Below are 19604 nucleotides of genomic sequence, written 5' to 3'. Positions count from 1 at the left end.
AAAATAGGTATAATTGTATTAATAACACTGCTGAAAGAAATGAGTAACTGGGCATTAAGAAAGGCTGCATAGTATGATGGTTAATAGCGTGGCGCCTGGTGCCAGACAGTCTGGGTTCAAAATCAAACTCCCAACTTACCACCTGTGACCATGGTCAGTTCACTTGATCTCTTTGTGCCTCTTTTTCCTCATCTGCAAACTGCAAATAGTAATAGTACCCATTGCTTAGGGTTCATATGAGGTTTAAACTAAGTTATATGTAGAAATACATACATGGTACATAGTCAATACCATATGTCTGTTAAGTAAATGATTAGCAGTATTTTAAAAACATAAAACAAGTAAACAATTAGGCTTTCATGAATCAAAGGTCATGTTTTTCACTCTCCAAGGCACAGGACCTGTTTCCCAGTCTCAAGCATCTTTGGGTAAATGTGCTATGAACTGGGCCAAAAGTTGTCATGCTGGTCCAAAATCTGCAACTAATGTACTACATTTGCATCTCTGTACAAAAAAAATTTCTCCCAACAGAGAGATCAACTTCTAAAATGGCCAGAGGGAAAGAGAAAATAAGTAACAACACAGAAATGTTAAGCACACTTCAAATAAACAATGATATGACAAAATATGAAAACATTCTATTTATGAAGTAGATTAAAAATCCTTGGTGGTAACAGTAAGTAGAAAGCCTATGGTTCCTAATAAGCATAAGTACGTCTTCAGATTTAAATTCTATATTTCAATAAAGGCAGTTCCTAAGAACAAACTTCTTGATGGGAAGGCAAACAGAACAACAAGGGTCACAGTTCAGAGATCCTGTGTTTCGAAATTAATGTCAAATCTTTTCTTTTGTCAAATAAAAACAAACCTAGACTTAAATAAGGAGAGACTTTATTCCAAAAGTCTATTGCAATAGGGAAAAATGCTCCAAGCTTTGGATCTACAAGTATCTCACTGTCAAATAGAAAAAGACTTTTATAGGGAGGGGTAAGCAGGCTAGCAGGAACTTTTGAGAAGAAATGAGGCAACTGGTGGGTAGAAGCAGACAGCACGATTGGGCTGTGGTCATGCATTTACTGCTTGCTCAGACTTGGGGCATGCCAAGTTCAGGGGTCTGGGAGGAAGAGAAAAGCCTGACTAAAGTTTGATCAGGCCAGAGCTGAGGGTGAGTGACGGACAATTGTGAACACCTGCTCTCATGAATACTGTAGGAATATTGGTACCAGAATAAAAGAGTGGTTAGGAGTGAAACCCTCCAAACGGGTTAAGTAAATAACCAACCCGACATCAACTAAAAAGTCCAATTTTTGCTCTCCCTTTGGGCACCTGACCCTTTTTTTCCCGGGGCTCCAGCTACACAGGATAAGTGAGGTGTGTGCTGCTGCCAGCATTACCAGGCCAATCCAAGGATTTGCAAACTTACGTTTTCACATAAATCTCTCTTAAAGAAACATTCCATCCTAAAAAAGGAAACCAACAACTAGAACGTGCAAAAAGTAAAAGAAGAAGTAGCAACACAGGAGTGTTGTAATACTTTTTACAAGTAGGAATAAGCTCCAAATACTAGGATGGGGACATCTGGGAACAAACAGGGGTTTCACAAAGTCATAAAAATGTTCTCCTACCAGAAAACTCACTGCAAATATTCCACTGGTATCAGATTGGGGGGAGGGGCACACCTTTAATTCATATTAAACAGAAATAGAGAAACCGTTCTTAAACTAGAGGACAGTTAAAGCCTGGACATATAATTGGATGAAACTTATTAGTGACTTAATAAATAGGATTAAAATTCTAATTATACTTTTAATATTGTTGCTAAAACAGATAACTACTCTTGCTCATTTAAAGAACTCTGAGATTACTTTTAAAATACTGGAATCCAAAACTGTGAAAAGAGAAAGCAGACTTGAGTTTTATGTCAGGATTCTTCGCTTGATTTTCCATAGCAGTCATAGATGACATCTTTAATTGTTTTGCCTAAAGGTCTTCCAGCAGATACATGAATTCTCCTCTCAGTGAACAGTGGTTTGAACAGACGTACCAGCAAGGTGTGATGAAAACCGAAGAGCATCTGCACATCAAAATGAGCCCTCCTCTCGTCCCAGGCTCCCTCCTTCTAGAGAGCATTTAACCCCCATTCCTGGAAAGGCTGCCTCCTCCCTCACACAGGGCATGCCGGCCTGGTCGCATGGGACCCCATCATACTGTGTTATGACTGTATAAGGTACTGGTGTGTCTCTCCCGCCAGACTGGCACCAGGCTTTAGTACTTCATAATTCATACAGTAACTTAATTAAAAAAGAAAAATTATCTGGCATTATATTATGTGAAACACAATACACTTACCAGTAAGTGATATGTTATGACTCTCCAAGGAAAGGTTAGAGTATTTTGCCATCATTTCTTCCCGGACAGGTAGGCTTGTGAAAGGTGCAGCTGTAAGAATAAGAACATGTGATTACATATTATTATCAAGGTTAAGTGACTGTCTAAAAGCTAGTTCACAACAGCTAAAATGGTATATTGTATACTATTAATGAAAAATAGTGTTTTCAGGAAGCTCTGATTCACTAGGTCTTACATGCTCCACAGACATTCAGAAACACACTGAGCTATTAAATATAACAAAACTTCCAATTTTTCTATGTTCTTTTCTTACTGAAGAATCCCTATTGATTACATCAAATGGCTTTAAAAAAAAAAAAAAAAAAAAAAAAAAACCTTCCTTATCCTAAAATTCGTAGTTTCTTTATAAAACATAAATGAAGATACGGAGAAATTAGATAAGAGTGCCAGGGGGAAAAAAGGACATAGAAAGGCAGAGAGAAAATGAGAGCACAAAAATGGACAGAGAGACCAAAATAAAGGGCATAAAAAAGGAATAAGAGAAAAGGCATAGAGAAGATGAGAGCACAAAAAGGGACAGAGAGACCAAAATAAAGGGCATAAAAAAGGACTAAGAGAGAGTGCACCGGGCGCTACAGGACAGAGGACATAAATGGATGGACAGGGAGAGTCTGTGCTGCTCTGTTTTCCAGCTACGGTGACAGTCCAGTGTGTCCTCTACCAAACCAACTTTCCGTTTTTCTCTGTCACTTATCTCTTCTTTCAAAAACCTTCATCGAAGAAACAAGGTTCCCATTTCCACCTGTCCCACTCTCCTCAAAGATTCTTTTTTTTTTTTTTTTAACACTAGATACTGTTTCTTTGACTTTAAGACACAGACCTTACCTCCCACGAAAACTACCCCAACTTTACCAAACAAGTCAGAGGAGAAAGGCTCATCATTGTAAACTTGGCTGCATTCTTAAGACCCTTCATTCACTTTAAATTAAACCTGGGCCTTTTTTTACACCACATTTTTAACACTCTGCTCAGAAAGTTATTCCTAGTGCAAGATTAGATTTCTAGTTCTTTACTTTTCTTATATGTATGAAACATGTTACCAAAGGAAGTGATCATTTTTGTTGCTTCAGCTTACACACAGCTTTTCAATATTGCCTAATAAAAAAATCTACCTCACAGAACCTAGCTCTCCAATTAAGCCATGTTCCAGAGCTTTGATCACTTCTAATACAGTCTTGGAAGGTGGGATGCACTTTCCCATAAAATAATCCTTTAACAAATAACATACCTAAATCATACTACCCTCTGACAGTGATTATTTAGGAAAATATGCCCTGAGTTTCTCACTAGGCTGTCGGGAATACAAAACTTCTCCTCCACCCACACCTAATATTCATTCATTCCTATTCTCTCTCTCTGTCACTCTCTCTCAAGCACACACACACATTGCCAAAAAGTCACCTATCAATATGAAAATTCTTTTTTTCTATTATCGGGCATAGCTCACTTACAGGTTGCATTAAAGAGAAAATACCTCAGGAAGATCAAGGCAGATGCTGTTCCCTTCTGGACAGGAAGCCAGGAGGGAGCAGCATCTGGGAACGGCAGATGGGAAAGAAAGACCTGTTCTACTCTATCATCTGTTCTGTGAAGCTTGCAAACATAAGCTTTGATATCTTTGCTTCCTTTGCTCGGGAGACCTTTTTTCTTGGCCTAGCCTATTGCAGGGCAGAATGCCGTCATGAAGATCTTCACCACGCTTTTTATCCCTGAAACAAGCTCATAACCCTTTTGAGATGGTCTGACATTTATTATCATTATCATTATTCTTAATCACAGTATCGGCAACAGTAAGGATGACATAAGCTGAAAAAAATGCTGTCATTCTGATTCTCATTTCACTTAAATAAGTGAACATATACAGCATACATGCTTGATGCCAATAAGGAATATGAAGCTGAGTAAACTTGGTTCCTGGAGGGCTACATGGATCATAATAATGTTGGTTTAGGCCCACAATTTGTGATTGAGAGTCATTAAAATTTCAGAGTAGCACCCATTTATAATCTTGACTGTAACTAGCCTATGTGGTGTATACAAGTTGGTATGTGAGCTACAGAGTATGAAGTGTGATCTACATCTTTGAAGGACTCTGGAGGTAGAACAGAGCTGGAGATAATGCCAAGGACATGAGCTCTGAGGCTGGGGTTATCTTCCCATTTTGCATCAACAGGATGTGGATGGATGGGTCCCCCTAGGACCTACATTAGAACAAGGAGAGAAAAGGGGGGTCTAGGCTTGGCTTGGGCAAAATATAAGCTTATGAAAGTTGAAGGAATAGGAGGAAAAGGAAAAACCAAGCTTCAAGAGTAGGAAAATTTGGATAGTTCCAGAATATACTAACTGTTGTGACCACTTCCAATTGCCAACTCGTGTATTAAAAATACAAACAGACATCTATAATCCAGCCACCACCTGTATCCTAACTTGCTATTGCCTTTAAAGCATTCATGATCAGGCTCCAGACTCCACTGAAGAAGCCCCAAGTGCAAAAGGGCATGTATAACTGTTGTGATTTTTGTCTTGGGAAAAGTTCCTTTAAGAGTCTTGAGTACAAGAGCAGGGCAGTCTGCAGAAGGTGTTAGAATATTAAAGTGAGAAGTTCATTGTTTAGCCAAGATATTTTTTAATCAAAAAAGTGAGAATGTAAACCTTATTGCTTTCAGTAGGAGGACAGCTGGCAGGAGGCTGATGCAGCTGACGTTAGTGTTTAAAGGAAACTGGCAGGAGATTCAGGCAGATGTGGTTTGAATACTTCCCTGAAAGGATTAGGCTGAGTCACAAAAAGAAGTACAGAATGGAGAGTCAGGGATTTGTATCCTGGTCCAAGTTCTGCCACTGACTTGTTACTTGGGGTTTCATTTCATAGAGAAGGGAGGATCAGAAAAGCTAGATATTGAGTGATGGTGCCAAGATCATAACACGCATTCCTTAAGTTATCATACTCACTCTATTAATCATTGCTGGAAATTTTCCACTCGGCATTCTTTTACAGGTAGTGGCCAAAATGCCAACATAAAAGAGTAGCTTTTAGTAGTTGTGACAGAGATTAAAAGATTTTTCTCCCTCTACTTGGGCTATGGGGCATGAGGGTGTTGCATCAAAGAACTGTGTAACATCCTAATTTTCACCTATATTGTTTCATGGGAAATCGCAAAATGATCTCCACTTAGATATCTTTAACATATTACATTTTAAAATAGACATTCCTAGAAGGGTTTATAATTTATGCTATTAACATTTTAAATGAAATAAACATGCTATAATTTCTATTTAATATTAAGGTAACATTTTCACTAGTTTAAATGGGGCCCTATTTAATTGAAGTAAATTGGGAAGAAAAAAAAAGATAAACACGAAAAAAATGCACTGGGTTTTAAGATTTGCTTTTAAGTCAGAAAATCAGTTCAACTATACCTCTATTTAAGAATAAGCATTTTCTCTAACATCCGCCCCACAAATCTCTTATATTTTAAAATCTTGGAAGGGTCTGGACATCATTTGAAGAAAGGTATAAGAAACAGCTATTAGGATAAATACCATTCCGTCTTTCTCTCTCTCATCCACATAATGTATTGATTGCTATCAACATGTATAATTAAAATTATTTTAATAAGTCTTAGTTTTAGCGTTCTGATAAATAGCAATATAAATGTGCAACCCAATTACAGGAACACAACCTAGGAATGGATAACATATACTATTTATAAAACAGAGGTTTCAAACTCAGAATATATTTCCCCATGGAAGCAGCACTATCAATATACATAACCATGAGATGCCACACCAAATTGTAAAAGCCATTTAAGCCATGATATAGCTGAACTATAGCATTAAAATATCTAATTACCAATACTGCTTGTAAACAATACATTTAGAGTTCTACCGCTGGGCTCTAGGAATATAGGATCCCTATCCCCTGTTCTAGCGGCAGGAGTAAAAGAAGAGAAGGGGAATATGGCTACCTTGATTCCTAGACACTATACTCCAGAGAGAGTTTGTCAAGAAAAGAAGAGGAAAGAAGTTTTGGCAAGAAAATAAATTCCTGATGGGAACATTTATAAGTCAGACTTTCTAAGTCAGGGACAGGTAACAGTCTAGATAGGGAACTCATATTTTTTTATATACATGGGAACTATTGGACAAGAAGGTCATTTTTAGATTAGTTTAAAAAAAATTAAAGAACAATTAAAAAGCCTAATGACAAAAGCAATGTGTACTTTTACACAGCCTTGTAAAACTATTTTTAAAACTTGGTCACATAGAAATGCAAATAAATTGACCTTTTCTTTAAAATATGATTTTTGCAATAAAATATATTTTGAAGGGCAGTGTGGAAACTAATGTTTCAAACTAGCGCCACCTGGGTCATTAAGATATTTTAACAGTGAAACTTATGCCAAATAAAACTAGGATTTCTGCTCTTTCTAGAGACTGTGGGTTTTTTAAATGTTTCACCCACTAGGTTATTCTTTGATAGGACTTAGATTTTGTTTAATGGTTCTCAACTAGAGGTGATTTCTTCCCTGCACCCTGCCCAGGGGATATTTAACAGTGTCTGGAGACATTCAGGTTATCACAACTTGGAGGTTACTACTTGTACCTGGTAGGTTATATTAGTTTTGTGGTGTTGCCATACCAAATTACTGCAAATACGGTGACTTAAAACAACAAAAGTTTATTCTCTCAGAGTTCTAGAGGCTAGAAGCCTGAAATCAAGGTGCAGGGCCTTGCTCCCTCTAAAGGTGCTCCGTAAGATTTGTTCCTGCCTCTTCCTAGCTTCTGGTGGTTGCCAGCAATCCTTGGCATTCCCTGGTTTGTAGATGCATCACTCCGATCTCTGGCTCCATCTTTACACATCCATCTTCCCTCTGTGTGTCTGTGTCTCTAGATCCAAATCTCCCTCTCACTTCTTTCATAAAGACACAGCCATTGGGTTAAGGGTCTATCCTAATGTAACATGTCCTCATGTAACATGACCTCATGTAACATGACCTCATTTTACCTTGATTACATCTGCAAAGACCCTACTCTCAAATAAGGTCACTTTCACAGATACCAAGGGTCAGGACTTGAACATCTTTTGGGGGGGTGACACAATTCACCCACTACAAAGGTAGAGGCCAGTGAGGCTGCTAAGCATTCTACAGCACAGCCCCCCATAGCAGAGAATTATCCAGCCCAAAATGTCAATAATGCCAAAGTTGAGAAATCCTGATTTCAAAACAGGTACATCTTCAACCCTCATTCCTCAAAGTGATGATTTTTAAAAATCTTCAAATGGCCCTATAGCCCTGAGGTCCTGTTTTACGTGGTTTAGGTGCAGATATTTTAAAGCATGAACATTTGCAGCCCTTCCTATTTTGAGGACCTTTTCCAAAGAGGCACCAAGTGCTGGATGGAGTTTTAAAATGCAAACTAGGAAACCAGTTACAGGTGTTAGCTAGCTCCAGGCTCTTGGCTACATCACAAAAGCACTCTGGGCTTCAAGATCAATCAGATGAGACATCTAAATTCCCTTTCAGGGTCTCAGAACTATATAATTATAAGGCAATAGTAAAAAGATTCTATCTTGAGAGTAGGGATACATTAGTAATGATATGACCACAATAACTTTAAAAATACCAGAAAAATATTATTTTCAGTTAAAAGAGAAACACCATTTTTAAAGATAACATCTATTATTTCTATACTAACAATATATTATTTGAGATATTTTGTTGTGCATGAATAGTGACTATGTTTTATTAGGAGAGTTTATTTTTAGTAAACTATTGTGAGGTTTTTTTCCTTCTATGTCAATGTGTGTGTCCTAAGTTGTTTATTTCCGAGGTTCACCTAATATTGTGAAATATGTGAGGCCAGCTATACAAAAGTAACTTGAAAAGATTACAATCTAGGACAGAAAGCCTCAACACTTACAGTCTGTCTCTGTTTGAGGGCAAATACTCCTTTGGAAAACCGTACCTAATTACATAAACTGATGACTATTTCTCAGCTATCCTTGTGGTTTGTCTGTTAATTCAAGCTTTCTCAGAGTTGAAATTCTTTTTGCTTTTCAAGCAATCTCAAACTAACAGAAAAGTTTTATGTACAGGGTAAAGAATGTTTCCCCTGAACCACTGGGGAACAAGTTGTTCACCTGATGACCCATTCGACCTCAGAAACATTACATTATTTCCTACAAAGGACATAGCCCACTTCACCCCAGTACTGCTGTTAAAATCAGGAAATTAGCATTTATGCACTATCATCTCATCCCACATCTTATCTAAGTTTCAACAAAAGTCTTTATAGTGTACTTTTTTAGTCAAAGGTTTCAGCTCAGGATCACATGAGCTGCCATGAGCCATGTCCCTCTATTCTCTTCACTCTAAACAGCTTTAGTCTCTCCTGACTTTTATGACCTTGATGCTTATGAAAGTTCCAGGATAGTTTAGTTGTAATACGATTAGATTCAGAGTAGGCATCTTTGGCAGGAAAATCACAGAGGAGATGTTGTGTTCTTCTCACTGCATCCTATCAGATGACACACAATTTTATTTCTTTCTTTACTGATTTACACTCTGATCATTTGATTAAAGTGGTGTCTGCCAGGCTTCTCCACTTAAAAGTTATTCTTTCTCCCTTTTCATTAATGCCAATTTTGTGGGAAGTTACTTTGAAACTATATAATATTTTGTGCCTCATCAAACTTTCAATTGACTCATTTAATTAATTAAGTTCAGTATGTACTCATGAATACCTACATAATTCAATGGACACTATTCAGTGCATATGGATACTAGTCCATTAGTATTATTATTTACTTTCATACTCTGTTTGTCCATTCGTACCCCCTTCACTTTGGCTTCTGTATCCTTTTGACATTACCCATTATTCTTTGAACACTTCACTGCTTTCTGGCATAAGATGTTCCAGGCTTATCCTATCCTTTCCCCACTCCAGTCCTGATATCAGCCATTTCTATAAAAATCCAAGTTATTATTAGTAAAAAAAAAAAAAAAAAAAGTATTTAGAATCAAGATTTGGGTGCTAAGTATGTTCATCACTGCTCCATCACAGTGGGCAGACCTAAGAATACATGTGTACATATTCATATACACACACAACATATATATAATGGGTATAATATACATACATATATACAGTTGGCCCTTGAACAATGAGGGTTTGAACTTCAAGGGTCCACTTATACGCATATTTTTTCAAGAGTAAATACTACGTTACTGCATGGTCCATGGTTGGTTCAATTCTCAGATGCACTGATACAGAAGGCTGACTATAAATTATACATAGATTAACCTTTGTGTTCAGGGATCACCTGTAAATATATATAACACATATATGCATTATACATATATTTACACATACATGTTTATATTTATGCATCTATTTATATAGATATATATAGACATAAAACATGGATAGAGATAGATAGATATTTAAAGTCATGAATTCACGCTAATGCTGCCAATTGCAGTCCAACACCACAAGGTTCATTTGTTTTCCCTGTTTATTTCCTTCTTCTCTAGAGAAAAACCTAGATTCTATTATCCTCACCAGCTTTACTTATTTGATCAATCCCCCCATATATAACTAATCTCCCATTGGCCCCAAAGAGATGTCTTCCTCACCCACTTAGGCCCAGCATCCTGCACTGTCTGCTCCTGCATGCTTTACCTCCATCCTGTGATCAGGATCAGACCTGCATGCCATAGCTGCGTAGAAGCCCTTGTCATTCTGCTCAGCGCTGAGGCCTCTCGCCAGACCACCCTTCTGCAGAAACGGCCACCTCATGTGCCTTCGGCTCTAACACTCTACACGGGGCTGCCCTCCTACCTGGATGCCATCCTGACTGGGCTCAGCTTCTAATTACCTGATCTGAAACCATCTGGGTCCCTTCAACAGGGGAGACGCTTCCGCATTTCCCCACCTAATGACTACAGGACTCATTCCCAGAAGGAAGGGAAGGAGATGGGGATGAGAGGTGGGGATAAAAGACCAGGATGAGGAAGAGCCAGATGAACTAATTCTTAACAAATGTGTATATAATGTAATTTCAAATGTGATGGTAATTTAGGGTCAAAATTTTGATGCCTCAGATACAACCCTATTAAAGACAGGCTTATATCCAATCTGTTCCTTTAAAGTTTAAATGCCATGAAAGGTAAAAACTGCTAAAGTTTTCTGCTTAGATATAGACTAACAATGTAAGGCATATATAGGTGCTCGAATATTTGTTCCAACAAATATTTACTACCGGGCAGTTGCTCTGTGTGTCTCTAGAAAGGAAGGGGGCATTGATCAAGGAAGCATATAAGCAACATCCTTTAGAAGTTAAAAATGATCATCTCAAACGACTCCCCTGCAAACATTTTTCAAAAGATAAGCATGACCCTTTCCTTCGATTTGTTCCCCCATAAGAGTAATAATAATGATTTTTAAATATTCCCATTTATGTAATATTTCTCCTTCATAAAGATATTCTACGTTTCTTATTTAATTAAAACAGCCTCAAAGAGTTAAGGTGAGTCCTTGTGCCAACTTTATTCCAGGACTCAAACTGAGTCAGCAAGCCCTACAGCCCAAATCTACCATTTGTATCCACACACTCTGCTCTCTGTCAGTGATTCCAAACTTTCATAAACATACCGACGCCTCTCAGAGAGACAACTGAGTTTAAGAACACAGTATTTGGAATCAAACTGAACTGCTTAAACTGAACTGCTCTACTGCTTAATTATTTGTACTTAGGCAACTATTCAGCCTCTCTAAATTCCAATTTCCTCATCTGAAAGTCAGGGATAATAAAAACTAACCCATAGAGCTATAAACTATATGGTGCAATGCCTGGCACACAGTTGTTACATAGTAAATATGATACATTTATGATAAAAAATGATAAGCATTTTTATTTTTAAAATTTGGCCCCAAATCTTAGGTTTATAGAACACCTACTTCCAAGTAGTTCAAGAGCACCTAGGTAAAAAATAGCCAGTAAACTTCACAATGGTCTTTAGCAAGGAGGAAACTGAACCTCACCGAGATGGATACCGTATCTATAAAGTGAGATGAGGCTGCCTCACAGAATTCAAGGTTTTAATTCTGCCTTGAAATGTTAACTTCACGCCTTTTATATGTCACATTCTTCCATAATTTTAGCTTAAGTGGAGCTTAAAGGACAGGACTTGTGCTACATACACACAGAGACATCTGCCGTACATATACACATCATTCTATTTATTTAAAACTTTATTTGTTAATTTATTCCACCTTCATTTGTTTCCTACTTTTCTCTTTGGAAGTCTGCTCTAAGTGTCAATTTAAACCTGACTCCCTGATACCAATGGAATACGTATCCAGCAGTGCACTCTCTAGGCCATATCATTTCAAAGCAGTGGTTTTCAACCTGCTTAGGATCATATGATTTAAATCATATGGGAGGGCTTCCCTGGTGGCGCAGTGGTTGAGAGTCTGCCTGCCGATGCAGGAGACGCGGGTTTGTGCCCCGGTCCGTCAGGATCCCACATGCCGCGGAGCGGCTGGGCCCGTGAGCCATGGCCGCTGGGCCTGTGCGTCTGGAGCCTGTGCTCCGCAGCGGGAGAGGCCGCAGCGGTGAGAGGCCGGCGTACCGAAGGAAAAAAAAAAAAAAAAATCACATGGGAGCTTTTAAAACTCCTCACGTGTAGGCTGAATCCCAGGCCAACTGAATCAGAATTTTTGAGGGCAGGATCCAGTATCAGCATTTTTGATGCTCGCTGGTAATTCCAACATACAGCCAAGTCGAGAACCAAAGTTCTAGGACACACCTAGAATGCGTTGGTCCTCAGAAGTGCAGTACCCTCAGGTGAATGATAGGTGAATCAGGGACAGCCCAGGGTGTAGAAAACATCCCTGACCATTCTTTATAAGTGGTGTGAATGAAAAACAGAAAGGTGGCTGCAAAGCGGGGTGAGGAAATTTAGAAACTGAGGCAACCCAAGATGTTTTGTCCAAGTTGTTAACAGCTAGGCCTGTTAAAGGACATTGATTAAAAAATGAGTAATCTTATTATTTGATTATCTTTCCATCTTCAAAGTATGTTACAAAAAATCTACATGCTATAAGCTCATAAAAAATGAATTCCTATTAAAGGTTCGAAACCTTGTGTAGAATAATATCCTGATTTTAGTCACTGATGGGCAATATTTGCAAACTTGGAGGTGGTCTGTTATCCTAATTAGCCGCTAATACTTTGAAATTTATAACACAGGAACTTGCATTAGAAAGTACGTTAGATGGAATACTTTGACCATAAAAAGTAATTATAAACAGGTGAAGCTAAAATGGCAAATCTGGTGTTGGTTTCCCTGATGCTTTGCACCAAAATCCCTCTTTCAGTGTCTTAATAATACAACCACAAATACAAACAAAGAAAAACCCATGGTCTTTGTTTTCAAAGACCAAGGTAGAAAAGAAGATACACACATTATCCTTAAGTCGTGGGGCTTTGTTTTGTTGTTGTGTTATTTCAGCTCAGCTCTAAAAAACATCATCAAAGCCAACCCACCTGCCAGGAAGGGAGGAGGGGATATTTAAGACTCACCATCGATTTAAGTGAAGGGCCTTGGGAAATGTGGCTTTCAGAAATCCTGCCACTTTAGCAGAGGCCAAGTCGCTGCCTTGCTCCTGCCCGCACCCTCACGCCCTTTTCCTAGGAACCCCCAGACACTGCCCTACTACCCACGACCCCGTCTCGTAGGGCGCTGTTCGTTCCAGCGGAGAAGCCCGAACCGCACCGGCCTCTCGGCCAGTTTAGATAACCCTAGCGTGGCAAGCGGGCGGAAGAGGACGCCGTTCCCCACCCGCGGTCGCCGGCATCCCCGCGCGCTCTCCGCCCCCTCCTTGGCCCAGCAACCATCACACCTGGGGTACGGCCGTCCTCCGAGCTCCGGCGCACCGGGGCGAGGAGGCACAGGAGGAGCAGCGGCAGGGGCGGCGTCCGGGGCCCCCGCAGGCTGGGGAGGGAGCGCATGGCGCCAGCAGGTCCGCCGCGGTCCTCGCGTACCCACCGCCGTCGGTGCCCGGAGTCGCTGCGCACACTCGCCGGCGGCCCGCTGCCCGCTGCCAGGCCCGGGGGCAGGACACTCGAGAAAAGGCGGAGTGGGAGGGGCCGGCCGCCCTGACCTCCTCCCCTTAGACACTCTCACTGCGCTAGCAGCACACCCAGAACTGCGCCCGGCCCTCCATCAATTATGCAGCCCGCGGCCGGCTGCAGGAGCGCCCGGATGTGCGGTGGCCACCCCCGCGCCGCATCCTCCCCCGCCTCCTCTCCGCCCCAGCAGGTCAGGGAGGGAGATAGCTAAAGACGCTGGCGGGTGGCGCCTAGCCCATCTCCTGGGAGAGAGGTCGAAACTCCTAATATCTATGGATATATCTGCAGACTATCCTTTGCAGTTCATCTGAAGCAGGGTTCACTTATTTACTTTAGTGGGACAGAGGATGGGAACGCGTTTCAGCTCCCCCGGCCATTCTGGGTTAAGAAGGCTTATGTGTGCGCTAGTGGAAGGCGCTCTCCAGCTGCCCCGCATCCTGGACTAATCTGTCTTTGCTCTGCCTACCAATCGCACACAGCCTCCTCTCCGTTCTCTGAAGGCTTAACCGGTTCGCTCTAGATTACAGTTTCAGAGTCTCAAGAGTCCCGCAGTCTGTTTTCCTTTTTCTTTTGTTTGCTTAACCTAGCAGTTTCCGAGAAGCCACTTAGAGCTCAAGAAACAAAACTATGGAAAGTAGATAACTGTGTAAAATGCACAAGCCTGTAGACCTTTGTCAAACTCCAACACCGTTTAAGATAATGTTATCCCTTACTTACTGTAGCTTGGAATTTTTCAGTGCTCCCGACCAAATAAAATAAAACAGCTAAAAGCTACTGCTTTATCGGAGAGGGCAGGAGGAATCTAATTACCACATAAAGGAGTAGTAAGATGTGATAATTCTCCAGGCTGTTACAACACATTAAAAGATATATTTTTAAAGTATTTCTCATGAGTTTGTTCCCTCTGCCTTTGTCTTTGCAATGTCAGGTTTGATAGTCATTAAATTCAAAATATATCAGTGTCAAAAAAAAGGATTGAAAGAAAATGTTAGATACGAATTTTGAAAATTGAAGTGCAAGACAAGAGCTATGCTCACCTCATACAGGAATGATTTTTAATTGGTGTGTATTTTTAAAATATTCCTGTTTCCAGTTTAATATTACATAGGCAAGACTTTGAGGGAAAATGTAGATTATTTAAATTTGTATCGAGAGAACGTGAATATTACAGTTCGTTAAGCAATATTAAATTTCCACCAAGTGCCAGGCACTGTGTTCATTTCTTGTACTGCAAGGAGTGCCTGCATGCACGCGCGCACGTACACACACACACACACACACACACACATACATCTAGAGAGCTATTTATCTATGAACTACAAATCTAAGGAAAGCCTCGTCTCAGTCAGAAAATTATGGCTATAATGATTAAACCTTTCTGAACAGAGCCTTATGAGAGACCCTGAAGGGCTAAACATTTTACATCATGACCCTCTTAAGACCTTGAGCGGACTTGCTAAACCCAAACTGCCTGATCACTGGTCGCTAAGTCACACCCCTGTCTTGCTGCCCTGCATCTTGTCTCAAGACTAACTACAAGCATTTCCCTATGTCTTTGGAGAGTTTTAACAGTTAAGCACTTCTCAAAACAAACTGGACTCTGACTGACCTTCCCCAATTACTCCAATAAAATCCTTAAGCTCAAATTCACCTTTCTTCAAATAAGCTGACCTCATTTAAGGAAAAATTATCTTCCCAGTCAGATCAATGTGTTTATGAACAGGAAAAAGTGACTTGCCAGGTTGAGGCTAGTTTCTACTTCTCTTTTTGCTGTTAGAGCAAAATAAATTGAGGAAGAAATATAATTCTTGTTTTGCTAAGCATTTTGAAAGTTGTCCCCATTAGTACTGGTTTATATTTATATATTTAATATTTTTTAGCCTTATCCCCAGTCCAGTTTTTTCAAATGATCCGTATCCTTTAAAACCAATTTATATACTACCTTCCATGTACGGCTTTTTCTGATCTTTCTGGTCCAGATTGACCTTTCCCTCCATGGTGAATTAAATATGGCCACATCTGCTTTGACACTGTCCTCATCATGAGGTATGTTGAAGAAGAAAGAGAGTCCTGTATTTCCTCCCCTTGAGCTGGGTGACTCCTGTTGACATATTGAATATGGCTGAAGTAACACTGTGTGAATTTCCGGATCCAGACCACAAGAGCGTCCATTTCCTTCCTTCTTGTTCTTACAAGACAGCTGCCAGGAAAGAAGTATGACTACCTTGAGATCACCGTGCTGTGAGAAGCCCAGACTACATGGGGGGGGCCTAGAAGGATGAGGTGCCATGTAGAAGGAGGGGCTGAGGGGCAGTAAGGTGTGCTAGTTTTGTGAGGGACCCTTCTTGGAGCCTGAGACAAGGCCTGCTGAGTGCCACGTGATGCTCCTTGAAGCAGAAGAATTGCCCAGCTGAGCCCTGCCTGTACTCCTGGCCCACACAATTGTGAGATGTAAGAACACTATTGTTTTAAGACACTAAAGTTAAGGGTAGCTTGTGTCACCACAATAAATTATCCAACGGCTTCCCTGGTGGCGTGGTGGTTGAGAGTCCGCCTGCTGATTCAGGGGACACGGGTTCATGCCCCGGTCCGGGAAGATCTCACATGCCGCGGAGCGGCTGGGCCTGTGAGCCATGGCCGCTGAGCCTGCGCATCCGGAGCCTGTGCTCCGCAATGGGAGAGGCCACAACAGTGAGAGGACCACGTATTGCACAAAAAAAAAAAAAAAAAAAAAAAAATTATCCAACCACTCTCCTCTGAATCTCCCTAGGATTAATTTGACAGTTAACAATTTATAGCCTTGTGACTTGACCTTCATTGTTGGTTTCAACCCCCATTTAAATGTTTTATTGGTATTCAACTTATGTGATTATATCTTCTTTCCTGACTACATTACAACTCTTTTCAGTACAGGCAAAACATCTCTTTTCTTCTTCTGTTTTTCCTAAAACTCTGTTTTCCCTTTTTCTATAGTAAAATAATGCTATAAAATCTTTCTTTTTTTTTTTTTTCCTTAAGCTATTATTGAGTGAAAAGTGTATGACATGATCCTGGGAAACTGTGAAAATGAGAATGGGAATGTGGAGTGGGTTAGTTCCTACTGAAAATAATATTTAATTTTAAAATTTTATTAGAAAAAAGCATTATATCAGACAGTAATATGTAAAGTACTAAAAATAAAGGTGAGAATTTTCTACTGCCCATTAGTAGAATACAAATCCAAGTCATGAGATAATGGTAGGCAAAATTCTTCAGTGGCCCTCCCAAGATTCTTGACACCTGGTCACATGGGGTGATACTGGAATGTGGGCAGGTTTGTGAACATGTTGGGGTAGTCACTATTTTGATTAGGTTACATTTGATAAGACTCTATTTCAGCAGGCTGGAGGGAGACATTCCTAGTGAGGCAGATACCCTCATGCTTGTCTGGAAAAAGCAAACAGCCGCATTGTGAACTAACTGCCCGTGGAGAGGGGCATCCTCCAGGAGCTGAGCATATCAGTCCTACAACCCCAGGGAACTGAATTCTGCCAACAACCAGTGAGCTTGGAAGAAGCCCCAAGCCTCAGATGACATCACAGCCCCAGTCAACACTTTGCAGCCTGGTGAGACCCTGAGCATAGGATGCAATTAACTGTGCCTGTCTGTTCTGACCCATGGAAATTATGAGATCATAAATTTGTGTTAAATCACTAAGTTGGTGGTAATAAACTAATACAGGGCAGCCCATCAGATGTGATTCTAGTTACATTGTAAAAAAATGATCCTATACTTGAACGAGGTCAGGAATGGATATGGAAGGAAAAAGAAACCACTTTAGTTGTCTCTGGATATTAAGAATTAGATGAAAAAGTTCCAAAGCTACTCAGAAGTTTATACCATTTCTAAATTGGGACCTATGACCATCTGACAGTCATTTGCTCTCCTTCTCTGGAAGGAAGAAAAAGAAAATATAGATATATTGATATATAGGTGTGTGTATATATATATATATATATATGCACATACATGTGTGTATATATACATGGGTATTACATGTATAGACGTGCATGTATATATATACTATATACACATATGTATATATATTTAATAATTGCTAAATTATTTAAGCAATATATGGAGATCCTTTGATCTCAGGGATGGAAGTCCTCTACTACATGCTAGGAGATAAATCATAATTGGTCTAAAACCATGAGTAAGATCTCATTCCCCTTAGCAATGGTGTGTCTAAGGGGAACATAGCTGATGAAATACAAGAGCAAGTCTGCTGTGAATGGCTTCCCTCATCAAAGAGAGAAAAGCTTTAAGTAGAGAAGGCTTTTTGCCCCATCCCTTTGCCTCTTTCTTCCTGCCTTGAATATAACCATGATACCGGTATCAGCGGTGGCAACTTTGCAATGATGTGGTGACCAGGCAACTTTTCCAAGAATAGCAGAGAAGAAAGAAGAAAGAAACCTGGGTCCTTGGTACATCTCTGAGTTACTGCACCAGCCCTGAGATGCCTCCCTCCAGACCTGTATCAAATAATAACTACTGGTTACAGCACTCTTTGGTTCATAGCAGTTGAATGCATTCCTATCTGTTCCAGTACTTCCTTAGTTTAAATTAAAAGCCTTGCACTTTGCCTTGGAACTCCCATTCTGTCTCCACACAGGATTCTCCTTCCACCTCCTAGCTTTAGTTACTCACCTTTTCTGTGAGGATAATATCCAATATCTAAGGACCTTAAATAATTATTTAATTTACCTTTCGACATCTTCCCCCACCCAAACTATACTCATCCTGAAATACTTAGAATTCCCCCACAGTTGACTGTTTTGTGTGCCTCACTGACTTTACCTCTGATTATTTTCTTTTTCTTTTCTTTTCTTTTTTTTTTTTAATGCTTGGAATAGCTTTGCCTATAGCTCCACTGCCAATTATCACTTCAATTTCTGCGTGCCCTTTTCTCCAGAAAGTTCTCTTTGTGCCACTTCAAGAGCTTCTTCTCTGGCTTCCACAGCATCTTGTGTACACACCTATCCCAACTCTTAATGCATTATGCTATAATCATCTGTGTAGTTATGTCATTTAGCTCCCTAAATGCTGAAACAGTGTCTGATTTACCTTCATGTCCCAGGCCCATGTGCCAGAGTAAGCAGCACACAGTTGTCACAGAGATGAATTAAAGAATGAAACTCAAAATCTACAGATACTCTCTGAAAAGTAACCATCTCTTGGCATGTCCCTCACCCAGACTCCCTCCCCAGAGATGATAGTTATCTGTGCTGCCTTCTTCAGGGATATTCCAAATCTATGCAAAATGTTTCTGTACGCCTATGCCTTTTCACATGGATGGCGGCATTCCGTGCCTAACTTTTCTACTTTGACAATATATCTATTTCCTCTGTATAGAGCTTTCCCCTTTCAACAGCTAAATATCATTCCATTCTGTGAATGTCCAACTATGTATTTACCAGGTCTCACTTGACTGCATTTATATTGTTTTAAATACTTCCATTTACAAGCAGCTTAAAAATTAATATCATTGTACATTTCTTTAGTGGTTCCTACAAGGGTATACGTGTAGAATACAATCATGGAAATAATATTTCCTCATCAAAAGATATTTGTGTTTTAAACTTTGATAGATACTGTACCATTGTTTTTCTTCAAAATTATTAGTTTACATTCTCACCAACGATGAAAGGGCCTGTTTCCCTGTATTAATGCCAAGAAATCAAATCCTTGATCTTTGCCAATCTGACAGTTGAAAAACGGCAAGTATTTACAATTTAATTTGTACTTCTTTATAAGAAGTTGTAAGTCCGGATGCGTTTTTTTTTTTTTTTTTTGCGGTACACAGGCCTCTCACTGCTGTGGCCTCTCCCGTTGCGGAACACAGGCTCCGGACGCGCAGGCTCAGCGGCCATGGCTCACTGGCCCAGCCGCTCCGCGGCATCTGGGATCCTCCCGGACCGGGGCATGAACCCGTGTCCCCTGCATCAGCAGGCGGACTCTCAACCACTGAGCCACCAGGGAAGCCCATGGGATGTGTATTTTTTATTTGTTAAAATGT

At 40.1% G+C, this 19604-nt stretch overlaps 1 protein-coding gene across 2 annotated transcripts in view; it reads right to left on the bottom strand.

The window, feature by feature from the left end:
- Nucleotides 1-13512, bottom strand: part of EMB (embigin) — a 42204-nt gene extending 28692 nt beyond the window's left edge. The window contains exons 1-2 of one of the 2 annotated variants that reach the window (XM_082621948.1): nucleotides 13318-13512; nucleotides 2350-2439 (exon numbers count right to left, since the gene is read on the bottom strand). In XM_082621948.1, coding sequence (XP_082478074.1) covers nucleotides 2350-2439; nucleotides 13318-13426 — 199 coding nt within the window. In that variant the 5' untranslated portion in view covers nucleotides 13427-13512. Of the gene's footprint in view, nucleotides 1-139; nucleotides 200-2349; nucleotides 2440-13317 lie in introns of those variants that run through there. The other variant, XM_082621949.1, reaches the window with a different exon arrangement.
- Between the last annotated feature and the right edge of the window lie 6092 nt (nucleotides 13513-19604).

The sequence above is a fragment of the Mesoplodon mirus genome (assembly GCF_964341445.2).
Source record: "Mesoplodon mirus genome assembly, chromosome: 5".
Classification (NCBI taxonomy): Eukaryota; Metazoa; Chordata; class Mammalia; order Artiodactyla; family Ziphiidae; genus Mesoplodon; species Mesoplodon mirus.
This window is presented reverse-complemented; position numbering and strand designations above follow the sequence as displayed.